Source organism: Mobula hypostoma, chromosome 4, assembly GCF_963921235.1.
Source record: "Mobula hypostoma chromosome 4, sMobHyp1.1, whole genome shotgun sequence".
Classification (NCBI taxonomy): Eukaryota; Metazoa; Chordata; class Chondrichthyes; order Myliobatiformes; family Myliobatidae; genus Mobula; species Mobula hypostoma.
In genome coordinates this window covers 85,990,827-86,005,609 of record NC_086100.1, presented here as the reverse complement: position 1 = coordinate 86,005,609, position 14,783 = coordinate 85,990,827, and the positions used below count along the sequence as shown (strand labels likewise).

The 14,783-nt window shown below is 40.0% G+C and overlaps 1 protein-coding gene across 1 annotated transcript in view; it reads right to left on the bottom strand.

Annotated features, from left to right (window-relative positions):
* Positions 1–1,643: 1,643 nt before the first annotated feature.
* LOC134345967 (alpha-1,4-N-acetylglucosaminyltransferase-like) overlaps positions 1,644–14,783 on the bottom strand; it is a 167,567-nt gene continuing 154,427 nt past the window's right edge. The window contains exon 2 of the mRNA XM_063047311.1: positions 1,644–2,246. Within this exon, the coding sequence (XP_062903381.1) occupies positions 1,644–2,246 (603 nt within the window). The remainder of the gene's footprint in view (positions 2,247–14,783) is intronic.

The window sequence follows — 14,783 nt, the reverse complement described above, 5'->3', positions numbered from 1 at the left end:
CTAAACTTTTGACTCATAGGATGGAAAACATTCTGCCTTTTATTATCTCTGATGACCAGACTGGATTTATTAAAAATCGTTATTCTCATTTTATCATTCGCCGTTTATTGAACGTTATTTTTTTCTCCCTCTAAAGAAACTTCAGAATGCGTGATTTCTTTGGATGTTCAGAAAGCCTTTGACCGGGTTGAATGGAATTCTTTATTTAAGATACTAGAAAAATATAAATTTGGGTCCAATTTTATTCAATGGATTAAATTACTTTATTCATCTCCCACTGCACAGGTTCTTACTAACTGTCAGAATTCTAAACCATTTAATCTCCAACGTGGAACCAGAAAAGGATGTCATTTGAGTCCTTTGCTTTTTGATTTGGCTTTAGAGCCTTTAGCCATCGTGTTTCGGGAATCCGTTGACATCTTGGGTATTTTAAGGAGGGGTATCACTCATAAGTTGTCACTTTATGCTGATGACCTTTTGCTCTACATCTCTAATGTGGAGTCCTCTCTACCCTCAGTACTCTCTTCACTTTCTGAATTTATTGAATTGAACTGAATGATCTTTATTGTCATTATACATAGGTACAATGAAACTCTGTTTGGCTTCCTCTCAGGCAATTAAATAAAGCAGTAGATAAAAACAAGGCAGTAATAGAAAAACAGTATTAAATACATTAAATAGCACTTGGGAGAAAATTTTGAGCTGTATTGAATCTTGGGTGGTATTTCCAATCATACTCAACAACGACTAGCAGCAACAGGATGTGACATGAAAGATAATTTGACATATGGCAGGAAAATTTCCATTGATTTTTATTGTCACATGTACAAGATACATAATCTGCTGAAGACAACAAAAAATGACATTTGACAGTGCATTGTAGGTTCCCCATTCCATTGTCTGCCATTGTCAAATGAAGATCTCAAGAGCATCTCTTTGACAGTCACTGACAGACACTTATATCTGGAGCTTCTCGTGCAGTACAAGGTGAACTGTAAGCCTGTGTGTTCTCTGACGTTATGGTACTCATGCTTTTCAGTCATCTCCCTGCATCCAAGAGTCAATTTGGTGTTCCCAGCAATTTCCTCAGCATCGATATTTTTCATTGCATAGAAATAATCTCATCTTCCTTGTTAACTCTTTTTTGAAAAATATCCTTCATTGAATTATGTAAATTATCTAAGTGCAGTTTCCTATGCACTTGGCCATTCTCTAATAATGCAGAATCATTATTCTATCAAATACAAAAATATTAAACTGTTTGATAAAAGTAAATGCAATGATGCAAAGTTCCTGCTTACCTGAAACATTTTTTTTTCTCATTCAATGTTTTTCACCTGAGAAGCGTGTCAAATATTGTTGCTTTGTTGTTCTGCGGTGAGCTGACTGTGGATCAGGTAGTTCACGCTCACTGGCAAATACCTTCACTGCCAAGTTACATCACATAAAACTGGGTATGGAAATTGGTTTTCAATTCTGAATAGAAGGGTCAGAATTCTATGGTTGTCAGAATTCCTAGTTTATTAATGAATGCACTCTAGATTACAATTGTAGTCAAAGCGGTTTTATGTATTTTAAGACTGTAAATTTGGAAAATCCGTCAATTTAATTATGTCACTCATTGTACAATATCATGTCCAAAATCATGCTGTACTATTACTGGATTGAATGAATTTTTTGTATGTATTTGGACAATGCAACTGGAAAAAATGTTCCATTAATGATCCACTTCCAGCAACAACTTTTCTTTTCTTCTGTTTATTGATAAAGTTCCAGACATGTGCTCGATATGTACCTGAAAAGGCCCATTCTATATGCTCCTTTTTCCAGGGGGCATAGTACCTCTCCCATTGTGGATATGGAATTGGATAGAAACGATCTGTGATCCATAGAGAGATGCCATTGCATTCCTTGCCAATGAAGGTGGCTGGTTTACTGGTATTGCACCATCTCTTCAGCGCATGGGAAATCAGTTCAGGACCTTGTTGACCCCAAACATGTCCAATGTAATTGGCCACAAAAGCTTCCATGCAATTCCACAAAAAGGTATGATGCTTCTGCTGGAAACCCATTGCTCCGTTACTGAAAACGGCTGGACTTTGTGGACAGGTAAAGTTATCAAATAGCATAGACCTCAGTGATATAATGTCAGTATCCAGGTAGATGCCTCCATATCTCCAGATCAACGCTAATCTGCAACCATCTGCAAGCACATGAGTCCAAAACTTTTCCTTTAGTGGATTTACCTACAGTATAAATGACAAGGAAAGTTTAATCCATTAACTGAGTATTTCAGTGGTAATAAAGAACTGTATTTAGCATCAGGAAGAGAAATATAGATGTAGAAATAATGATTAGAAAGAAAAGAAATTAAGATAATAGTCAACTACAAAGAAAGTTCTAGCTGGGTGTCTCACAAAGGAGGGAGCACCAGCTCTTGTGCTGTTAAAGGCACTTAGTGAAGGCATTATGAATTCTATTAATACCAGTACTGTATCAGAATTAGGTTTATTATCATCAGCATGTGTTGTGAAATTTGTTATAGATGACATTTGAACTATGCCTAGCCACACAGTCATTGGTATAGAAAGAGTAGAGCACTGGCTTAAGCACATACTGCTGAGATGCACCAGTGTTGATCTCAGCGAGGACGAGGTATTATCACCAATCCACGCAGTTTGTGGTTTTCCTGTTAGGAAGTCGAGGATCCAATTGCAGAGGTTGGTACAGAGGCCCTGGTTCTATAACATATCAATCAGGATAGTGAGAATGGTGGCATTAAATGCTGAGCTATAGTCAATAAACAGCATCCTGACATAGGTGATTGTGTTGTTCAAGTTGTCTAAAGCTGTGTGAAGAGCCATGGAGATTGCATCTGCCGTTGACCTACTGTGGTGACAGGCAAACTGCAATGTGTCCAGGTGCTTGCTCAGGCAGGAGTTCAGTCTAGTAATAACCAACCTCTCGAAGTATTTCATCACTGTAGATGTGAGTTCCACTGGGTGATAGCCATCAATGCAGCTCACATTATTTTTTTCTTAGACACTGTTATAATTGTTGCCTTTTTGAAGCAAGTGGGAACTTCCACCCTTAGAAGTGAGAGGTTGAAAATGTTCTTGAATACTCCCGCCAGTTGGTTAGCACAGGTTTTTAAAGCCTTACCTGGTACTGCATCAGGACCTGCTGTCTTTCAAGGGGTCACCCTCTAGAAAGACAGAGGTTAAAAATAACTCTCATATCCTAATGGGTATTTGAATGGTCTTTAATTTTTTTTAACTTATCTCTTTCTGATATATACACAAAAAGGATGGAATAATGTTAAATTCTGTCAACTAGGACTATGTAAACATTTAGTAGGGATGTGGTTTTTCCCTTGTATGCACGTGTACACTGGGCGGGAAAGGGGATTGTGAGATGAAAAGGTGGCAGCCCTCACTTATTGAACTGAGATATTGAAAGTAATGTTGTTTAAACAAATAAAATCATATCTTTATTGTTTGGGTATTAACACTAACCATGGCATCAACAACTTCCCTGAAAATATTCACTCACAGTAATGTGCTGGAAGATATTTAAATACTAACACTATGCTCCAGAGGACTAAGGTGTGACTAACTGAAGATCTTATGACTCTTTATAAAGTAGATTTGCAGTACTTGTGTCTTGTGTGTTGTTTCTTTAAGAAGTTTTCTGAGTTGTGTGAATATGTGGGGTCCCACAGTCATCCATCATCCTTTGACTTTAGGTTTTGGACCACATGTTGGAAGTTTTATTGTGGAATTAACTCAAACACCTATTACCATCAATAATCATTTTCCATCTCACAGCACCTTTGCATGTACTTTGAGGTAAAATTTCTGTACTTTGGTCATGTGAGAAGGGAAGTCATTACTTATAGAAGTTCCTTATCTATCTTCCAGGCGCTCAATTACTCCTTCCAGGTCAAACAACAAAATATCTGTATTTCTACCAATTTTAGTGCATTGCAACAGGATTCTTGTTTTTCTACACTGGAGAATCCAAAACCAGATTAGGCAAGTGACTGTTGTACAGACTATCTCTGCTCAGTCTTCATTTGAGACCCAAGGTGTGGTGATATGATGTGTCAGAACGTGATTGGAAAGAGCATATGCAGAAATGTTAGAATGATCTGGAACATGACTTGGTATTAACGTGGTTTGGTTTTGTTGTTGTAAATAAAACTTCTAATTCTTCCAGAATATGATTCTTTATTGTTAACCCACAGTATGTATAAAAATAAGAACACAACGTGGTGTCGGAAGTCGGTCTGGAAGAATAATACATTCACTAACATGGGAGAAGCGAAGATAATCGAAGAAAAAAGAGTTCACACTCTTTTGGTATTTGCTAACAATTTTAAAAATGGAAGGTATGCAACCTCCACTGACACTTCAGCTAACTTGGAACGTAGCTGAGAACTGGAGAAAATTGAAGCAGCGTTTTGAAATATATTTGTTGGCGATCAGAGCTGATAGAAAACAGGAAAAAACGAAAGCTGCGCTTCTACTCCACGTAACAGGTGATGATGCAATTGTGGTATATAATCACTTTATTTCTGAAGATAGAGATAATTTAAAATTAGAATCAATAATGGACAAATTTGAAGCATTTTGTATACCAAAGAGTGATTTGATGTATGAAAAACATAAATTTTTTACACATGTGCAGAGAGCTGGTGAAACAATTGATCAATATGTTACTGAATTGAGACACTGGAGAAAAACATGTGAGTTTACATAATTGACAGACCCTCTCATTAAAGACAGAATTGTTTGTGGCATTTGGGATAATGCTCTGAGAGGAAGACTGTTACGAGAACAAGACTTAGACTTAGAAGTAGCTTTGATGCTCTGCAAAGCTTTGGAAACAGTGATGTGGCAGGCTAAAGAACTTTTCACTCAGAACTGCCATACAGAGTGTTTGGAAAAGCACAAACATATCAGAAAAAGTAATAAGATGATAACAAATCTGACTGAGTGCAAGACGTCATCTGAGAGAAAAAAGCTATGTGATCACTGTGGGTAGCTGCCCAGCCTAAACAGTGTCCAGCGTATGGGAAAATGTACAATGACTGCAGTAAGAGTAATCATTTTTCACACTGTTGCAGAAGTAGAAAGGAAATAAAACAAGTAAATGCAGTGCTTGAAAATGAACTTGAGAAGTTTTATTGAAATAATGAAGTCCCAGCGTAAAAAAAGAGATTACACAGTTAATGAATGAATTAGATGAAGAAAAGAAGATTCGTATTTCATTACAAATGGAATTAAGAAAGCTACAGTACTTGATGAAGTACAACCAAGATCATATATGGTCCAAACAGAAGAAGGAACAGTGTTAAGAAGAAATCACAAGGACCTCAAGAAAGAGCCAACTTCAGAGTTTCAGTTAACTAATGCAGACCAGACAAAACATGGAAATAACAATGAAACACTAGGACTGTGTGAACCACTTGGAAGGTGTACTCGTGTTCGTAAACCCCCAGGGAGACTGATAGAAACATGATAAATTATGCATTTGTTCTGGTTAATGTTGCTAATTGTTTTTCTTTTTAAGGAAGGGAAGATGTGATGATATGCCATGTCAGAATGTGATAGGAAAGAGTTCTGAGCATGTGCAGAATTGTGAGAATGATCTGGAACATGGCTTGGTAAAAGTGTGGTTTGGTTTTGTTGCTGTCAGTAAAAGTTCTAATTCTTCTAGAATATGATTCTCAATTGTTAACCCACAGTACGTATAAAAATAAGAACTCAACACAAAGTGTCGAGTTTAAATTTTTAGTCACAATAATTTTCTCTGCTTGCTTTGTACAGCACTGCCTTGTCTCAAAATACACCTTGTTCCTTTCCTTTTGGTGTCCATGAGCGAGTCTGCCCTGCCTCCAACACCTGGCCTGTAGTAACATGTGCTCCGAAACAACACACTGGTTTAAAATTAAACAGCAGGGTAAGCAATGTTTGTCGATGTGGCAATGCCCTTCATTATCTTTAGTACTTCTGACCTGGATATTGTATTTCCCGGCATTCCCACAGACTCTACATTCATTTAAAAACAAGTTAATTTGTGTCAAGCACTGAGTTTACCAAACAAAATCAGATATCTCTGTTGATTACATTTTGCTACCAGCTTTTCAATGGAGTGTCTTCAAACAGTTCAGTGACATTCAAGGGTAGAATAGTGACATTCCTCATTGAGGAGAGCAAAGGGATTCTGTACTCCGGCTCTGGATACTGGCTCAAGTTGCCAGTGAGCCCCTTCATGAAGTAATAAATTGGTTTGTCTGGGTTTCTTAGAGCAGCAGACTCCACTGAACACACCACTAATGTCCTGACGAAGGGTCTCGGCCTGAAATGTCGACTGTACCTCTTCCTAGAGATGCTGCCTGGCCTGCTGCATTCACCAGCAACTTTGATGTGTGTTGCACTAATGGTGTTGGCTCTACATTGTCAGTCGACTCCAGAAATATAATCCCGGGTTTCTGGTATAAGAATGCAAGATCAGAAACATGTTTTTCAGAACCAGAATTCTCTTTTTACATGCGACATTCCAAGCATGTACCTTTGAATGGAATAATAGCCTTCTAAATCACAGCCTTTGTACAACACACCTGCAGTTGCAAGTATTGAGACAAGGAAATATCCTTTCTGCATGGAGATCATAGTGTGGAGCTGAGATGTTTTGTCAAATGTTCCTGCAAAACAAAGGTGAATGTTCTGTTTTCAATATTGACTACATGAAGTAAGACATATTTAGATTTCTAGAAAAGGAAGACAAATTAATCCCATCATTGATGGCAGCAATCTTTCTTTAACAAAACACGCTTAAAAGAAATTGGCAAATTATGAATCCTCAGCATTTCCTGTCCTGAAGTTATTGGGATCTAGAATTAAGGACCCAAAGACAAAGTTATCATGAAAGGTTTGAGTTGATCAGAAATAGAATTTCTGATTTATTTTCAGAAATAACCTACTCCCTCTGGAACCTGTGGCATTCCTCTCTGAAAGGACAGTGATAACACCATTCTTTTGCTGACAAGGTGCTACGGGTTGAGTTCACTGAATTGTTTGCTAACTTGCAGAGGCCAAATGTCAGCACTCAGGCATGTCATTACAGATCCACTGGATCCTGATACAATCATACCATTACCAATCATCAAGCAACCGGTGCTTCTCTCTCTCTCTCAAACTGTGTGTGTGTGTGTGTGTGTGTGTGTGTGTGTGTCTGTGAGTGTGTGTGTGTGTATACACATGCACATGACTACATATATAAACGTGTTTGTGTCGGTGCTTTTATGTGTGTGTGTGCATGTCCATGTCTGCATGTGTTTATGTTTCTGTGTGTGTTGTGTATATATAGCTGTGTCCATTCTAAGATTGTAAATGTGATCTCTGATTTTGTCAGTGCATTAACCGTGATGAGTGCAATGACATTGTGGATTTTTTCTTGAACTGCTCCCAGATACCGGATGCATCACTGGCAGAGACTTCAAGAGTCAATACTTGCCATCCCCTCTGGATCTCTAATCTGTTGATCACGCTGGCAGTCCATGAGCAGAGGATATACTTTTTTATTTCAACTTTTACAAGACGACATGAAAGCCTTTGTCTTAAAGACAGCCTCTCTCACAGCTACACTGAAAATATCACACAAAATTCCAGCTGAGCCACAGCACAGGGGACAATTCTGCTGAAGATTTGCTGATACAATGCCACAAATGGCTGGTATTGGGTGTCTAACCATCACCCCATGGGATTACCAAGGCAAAACTTGACACTATCCTGGTGAGAACTCGATCACCACTCCCTACCTGCACTGGTAAGAAATGGCTTGTTATCTGTGCAGAGTGTGTTTGGTGCTTGAAATGCAAAAGAGTGCAGATGATGAAAATCTGAAATAAATCATAACGTACCACGGGAACATGGGTCGGGCAATACAAGTAGAGTGGAACCCAGAAATTAATGATCCAATTCAAGATCAAAAACAGAGATGTTTCAAGTTGCAGAGCCGAGTGAGGGGTGGAGAGGACAAAGTGAGTGATAGTGATAGGGTGGAGACCAACAGAGACAGAGCTACATGAACTGTGGCGGTGTGAGCTGAGAGGGTGTTGGTGACTGGTTAATCACAGCTGATCTCTGTGAGGACGTGTAAGTAGAAGGAGAGGAGAGGGGATGAGAAGAGGCGATGGACTGTGCAGGAATGAGGAGACACAGAACTCCACAGTTAGTGGAACTCTGTTGGAAATACACTGTGTGTACGGCAGCAGTGTAGAGAGAGGAACTGAGCTAATATTGTGGGCGTATGACCTGCCATCAGAAATGCCCAATCCTGCCACAAAATGCAAAACTGTTCGACTGAAATTTTAATTCCATGTTGCATCAGTATCACTTCAACACTCCTGATCATTCTAATTTCTTTAATACTTTTAATGAGGAACACAGTGAAAACAAAACCAAAGCTATGTCAGAGTCACAGTATATTAAACTTTTTTTTCTTAATGACATTTTTTTTGTGCTTTTTGTTTTTGCTATGTCTGGGCATCAACACTCAAAATTGATATTTGAGTATTCCTGATTGTCAAAATGTTTATCTTTGCCAAATGTTGTAAAACAGATCAGATAATTGTTCGGATTTGAATCTATCCCTCGCTTTCTAACTGACTGATTATATCCAAAGAGATCGTTCATGAAAAATAAAACACATTTTCCCAAAATGAAAAGAAATCCCAACATAATTCAGAGAAAACATATTAAAATTCATTGGCAACCACCTGTTTTAAATGTGATTCATTCATGCTGTTCTGTGTGAATAAAAGAATGTTCTGGGAGTTGTTTGAATTTATACCTGAAGATTTCACCGTGTTTGCCTATTTGACACACCCAGTGTGCTCTGCTTGTAACTCAAGTGAGATGAAGCCAGCTAATGGTGGAAAGTGAAAATCATAAACAAAGCAACAAACACAAAATGCTGATATACTCAGCAGGTCAGTCTGTATCTATGGAAATGAATAAACAGTCGATGTTTCAGTCCGAGATCCTTCTTCAGGACTGGAAAGGAAGGCAGAAGGTACCAGAATAAAAAGGTGGGAGAGGAGAATGACACTAGCTAGAAGGTGATAGGCGAAACTAGGTGGGTAGGAATGATGAAGGGCTGGAAAAGAAGGAATCTGATATGATAGGAGAGAGGACCACAGGAGAAAAGGAAGGAGGATGTGATAGGCAGCTGAGAGGAGGAAAGATGATGGAGTGGAGAATAGAAGAAGAAGAGAGGAGAGGAGGAGGGAATTTTTTACCAGAAGAAGAAAATGACATTCATGCCATTGGGTTGGAGGCTACCCAGGTGGAATATAAGGTTTTGCTAGCAGCTCAGACAACATTTCTAATCAACAGATTTCAATGGCAACTGAGAATGTGAAAATAGAAAATGAGAAAACAGAAACAAGATGTGGGAATAAGAAAACAGAAAATGGTGATGTAAGACAACTTACTTCTCACCATAGGTGTTGCCTGACACGTTGGTTTCTGCAGTGTTTTGTGTGTGTTGCCATAGTGATGAAAGGTCATTGATCAGAAACATTAACTCTGTGTCTCTCTCCACAGAAGCTGCCAAGCCTGCTGAAGATTTCCAGCATTATCTCTTTTATTTAAGATTTCCTGCATCTCAAGTTTTTCGCTTTGATAATCACAGATATCACAAGGTCAAAGAGTTAGGGAGTAATGGTTCAGGTCAGAAAACAAAATAATGTGAGCTGGCAGAAACAGGAGCAATTCTTGTTAAGCGAGAAGGATTAGTGTGAAAGGAATTATTAATCAGATATGAAGTAACTGTCAGGCTATCAGGCATGAACTTGGAAGCATAAATTGGAAACAGATCTTCACAGGGAAACGTACCTAAGAAATGTGGCAAATGTTCAGGAGGTATTTGCATCGGGTTCTAAGTAGGTACGTTCCAATGAAACATAGAAAGGATGGTAGGGTACAAGATTCGTTGTCCACAAAGGCTGTTGTAAATCTCATCAAGAAGAAAAGAAGCACTTATGAAAGGTTCAAAAAACTAGGTAATGATATGAATCTAGAAGATTATAAGGCTAGCAGGAAGGAGTTTAAGAATGAAGTTAGGAGAGCCAGAAGGGGTCATGAGAAGGGCTTGGCAGACAGGATTAAGCAAACCCCAAGGCATTCTATAAGTATGTCAAGAGCAAGAGGACAAAATGTGCAAGAATAGGACCAATCAAGTGTGACAGTGGAAAGGTGTGAATGGAACCAGAGGAGATAGCAGAGGTACTTAATGAGTACTTTGCTTCAGTATTCACTATGGAATAGGATCTTGGTGAATGTAGGGATGACTTACAGCAGACTGAAGAGCTTGCGAATGTAGATATTGAGGAAGAAAATGTGCTGGAGCTTTTGGAAAGTATCAAATTGGACAAGTCACCGGAACCAGACGGGATGTACACCAGGCTACTCTGGGAAGCAAGGGAGGAGATTCTTGAGTCTCTGGCAATGATAATTGCATCATTAATAAGGACGGGAGAGGTTCCGGATGATTGAAGGGTTGTGGATGTTGTTCCCTTATTCAGGAAAGGGAGTAGGGATTGCCCAGGAAATTATAGGCTAATGAGCTTTACTTCAGTGGTTGGTAAGTTGATGAAGAAGATCCTGAGCGGCAGGATTTATGAACATTTGGAGAGACATAATATGATTAGAAATAGTCAGCATAGCTATGTCAAAGGCAGGTTGTGCTTTATGAACCTGATTGAATTTTTTGAGGATTGAACTAAACACATTGATGAAGGAAGAGCCATAGATGTAGCGTATATGGATTTGAGCAAGGCATTTGATAAGGTACCCCAAGAGATAGTAAGGAGGCAAGGGATCCAAGGTGATGTTGCTTTGTGGATCCAGAACTGGCTTGCCCACAGAAGGCAGAGAGTGGTTGTTGACGGGTCATATTCTGTATAGAGGCCGGCGACCAGTGGTGTGCCTCAGCGATCTGTTCTGGGACCCCTACTCTTTCTGATTTTTATAAATGACTTGGATGAGGAAGTGGAGGGATGGTTTAATAAATTTGCTGATGACACAAAGGTTGGGTGTGTTGTAAATAGTGTGGAGGGCTGTCAGATGTTACAACGGGACACTGATAGGATACAAAACTGTGCTATGAAGTGGCAGATGGAGTTCAACCCAGATAAGTGTGAGGTGGCTCATTTTGGTACGTCAAATTTGATGGCAGAATATAGTATTATTGGTAAGACTCTCGGCAGTGTGGAGGATCAGAGGGATCTTGCGGTCAGAGTCCATAGGACACTCAAAGCTGCTGTGCAGGTTGACTCAGTGGTTAAGAGGGCATACGGAGCTTTGGCTTTCATCATTCGTGGGATTGAGTTTAAGAGTCGAGAGGTAATGTTGCAGCTATATAGGACCCTGGTCAGACCCCACTTGGAGTACTGTGCTCAGTTCTGGTCGCCTCACTGTAGGAGTGATGTGGAACCCATAGAAAGGGTGCAGAGGAAATTTACAAGGATGTTACCTGGATTGGAGAGCATGCCTTATGAGAATAGGTTGAGTGAACTCGACCTTTTCTCCTTGGAGCGATGGAGGATGAGAGGTGACTTGATAGAACTGTACAAGATAATGAGAAGCATTGATCGTGTGGATAGTCAGCGGCTTTTCCCCAGGTCTGAAATGGGTAGCACGAGAGGGCATAGTTTTAAGATGCTTGGAAGTAGGTGCAGAGGAGATGTCAGGGGTAAGTTATTTACACAGAGAGTAGTGAGTGTGTGGAATGGGCTGACGGTGGTAGGGGTAGAAGCGGAAATGAGAGGGTCTTTTAAGAGACTCCTGGATGGCTTAGTGGAGCTTAGAAAAATAGAGGGCTATGGGTAAAGCCTAGGTAGTTCTAAGGTAGGGATATGTTCAGCACAGCTTTGTGGGCTGAAGGGCCTGTATTATGCTGTAGGTTTTCTATGTTTCTATGTTTTGTAAGTTTCTGTAGTTTCTATGTTTCAACCTCCGTTGGACCACTGATCCGTTCTTGAGCCAAACTCTTCCTATTTCTCTTATATTTCTCTTGAACAATTTTAAAATCACCTTTCTACTTTGCATGTCTTCTTGTGTTTGAGTTCAGATTAGCCTTCTTAATTATCTCTTTCTAGTATAGCCAGGTACCGTTTGAATATCATGTATTAAACTTAAAGGATACTATGTATTCACCCTGGTAGTGCTAAATTAGCTGCCTGTGTCTTTAAGTAAAAATTGTAACATAATTATGCACGGGTGGTTCTAGAATCTCATTGAAACCTATTGAATATTGAAAGGCCTAAATAGAGTGGATGCAGAGAGAATATTTCCTGTGTCAGATTGGAAGGACGTCCCTTTAGAACAGAGAGAGATAAGGAGGAATTTCTTTAGCCAGAACGTGGTGAATTTCTAGAATTCATTGTCACAGACCGATGTGGAGGCTGAGTCATTGGGTATTTTTAAAGCTCAGGTTGATAGGTTCTTGATTAGTCATGGTTAGGGGAAGAAAGCAAATGGGGTTGAGAGGGAAAATAAATCAGCCATGATTGAATGGACCAAATGGCCTTTATGTCTAATGGTCATATTTGCCCACGTTGGCCCATATGTCTCTAAACGTTTCCTATCTATGTACGTGTCTCTTAAATGTTGCTGGTGTACCTGTAGCACCGCCTGGTATGGAGGGTTCAATGCTCAGGATGGAAAGAGATGGCAGCGGGTTGTGAACTCAGCCAGCCCCTCAGCCCTCCCCATCATCGAGGACATCTTCAAAAGGCATCACGAAGGGAGCTCCCATCACTAAGGATGCTCATCGTCGGGGATATGCCCTCTTCTCATTACTGCCATCAGAGAGGACATACATGGCTTGAAAACCCATGCTCAATATTTTAAGGACAGCTTCACGCCCTCCACCATATGATTGGAGAGGACACTCCTGAAGTCTACCTTACATCACACACAAAATGCTGGAGAACTGCAGCAGGCCAGGTAGCATCTATGGAAAAGAGTACACAGTCAATGTACGGGCCGAGACCCTTCATCGGGACTGGGAAAAAAATTAATGAGGGGGTTAGAGTAAGAAGGTGGGGGAGATAGAGGTACAAGATGGTAGGTGATAGGTGAAAGCAGGAGGGTGGAAGGAAGGAAGATGAACAAGGTGGTAGGTGATAGGTGATGGGGGAGGGAGGAAGATGTACAAGGTGATAGGTGATAGGTGAACCAGGAGAGTGGAATGGAGGAAGATGTACAAGGTGGTAGGTGATAGGTGAACAAGGAGGGTGGAAGGGAGGAAGATGTACAAGGCGGTAGGTGATAGGTGAAAGTAGGAGAAGGAGGGGTAAGGTAAAGATCTGTGAAGTTGATCGGTGAAAGAGAAGTTGATCAGGGCAGGTGAAGGGGGCATCTTATACGAGAGGACAGAAAGCCATGGAAGAAAGAGAAAGGGGTGGAGCAACAGAGGGAGGCGATGGGCACGTAAGGAGATAAGTTGAGAGAGAGAAATGGGAATGGGGATGGTGAAGGAGATTCATCTTTTCTCCAGTCCTCATAAAGGGTCTTGGCCTGAAACATCGTCTGTTGACTCCTTCCACAGATGCTGCCTGGCTTGCTGATTTCCTCCAGCCCGATTTCCAGCATCTGCAGATTTTCTCTTGTTTTTTCACTGTTCTTTATATTTTTGCAGTACTTATCTGTCTTGTATTCTACAGACATTTTGTGTTGACACACTAATGCTACTGCGAAACAAGAAATTTCATGTCATAAGACTGCAATTCTGACACAGCATTCACAAGAAAAACATAAATTAAATATGAATGATAAAAGATTATACAAGAAATACATGATTAGAACAAAGAAATTCCATTGTAGAGCAAAGTGGTCAGTGTTCAAAGTTCAAAGTTTATTTATTATCAAAATATCTGCAAAGAGAAAAATTAATTGTACAAACAATAAAAGTAAGCAAATAGTAATGGATCTGGGGTTGAGAGGGTGAACAGCTTTAAGTTCCTCAGTGGACAGCAGTGAGGATCTCACTTGGTCTGTACACACAAGCTGTGTGGTGAAAAAAGCACAATAGTGCCTCTTTCACTTCAGATGGTTGAAGAAGTTTGACATGAGTCCCCAAATACTAAGAACTGTCTACAGGGGCAGAATTGACAGCATCCTGACTGGCTGCATCACTGCCTGGTATGGGAACTGTACCTCCCTTAACACAGGACTCTGCAGAGAGTGGTGCGGACAGCCCAGCTCAGCTGTAGATGTGAACTTCCCACTATTCAAGACATTTACAAAGACAGGTGTATAAAAAGGGCCCAAAGGATCATTGGGGACCTGAGTCACCCCAACCACAAACTGTTCCAGCTGCTATCATCTGGGAAAGAGTACTGCAGCATAAAAGCCAAAACCAACAGTCTCCTGGACAGTTTCTTCCACCAGGCCATCAGACTGATTAATTCATGCTGATACAATTATATTTCTATGCAACATTGATTGTCCTGTTGTACATACCTTTTATTACAAATTACTATAAATTGCACAGTGCACATTTAGACAGACACATAAAGGTCTTTACTCCTCATGTATGTAAAGGAAGTAAGAAATAAAGACAATTCAGTTCAATTCAATGTTGCAGATCTATAAAGCTTTGGTTCACGACAACTGGAGGATTGCAGAAACATTGAAACATAGAAAAACTGCAGCACAATAGGGGATCTTCGGCCCACAAAGCTGTGCCGAACATGTCCTTACCTTAGA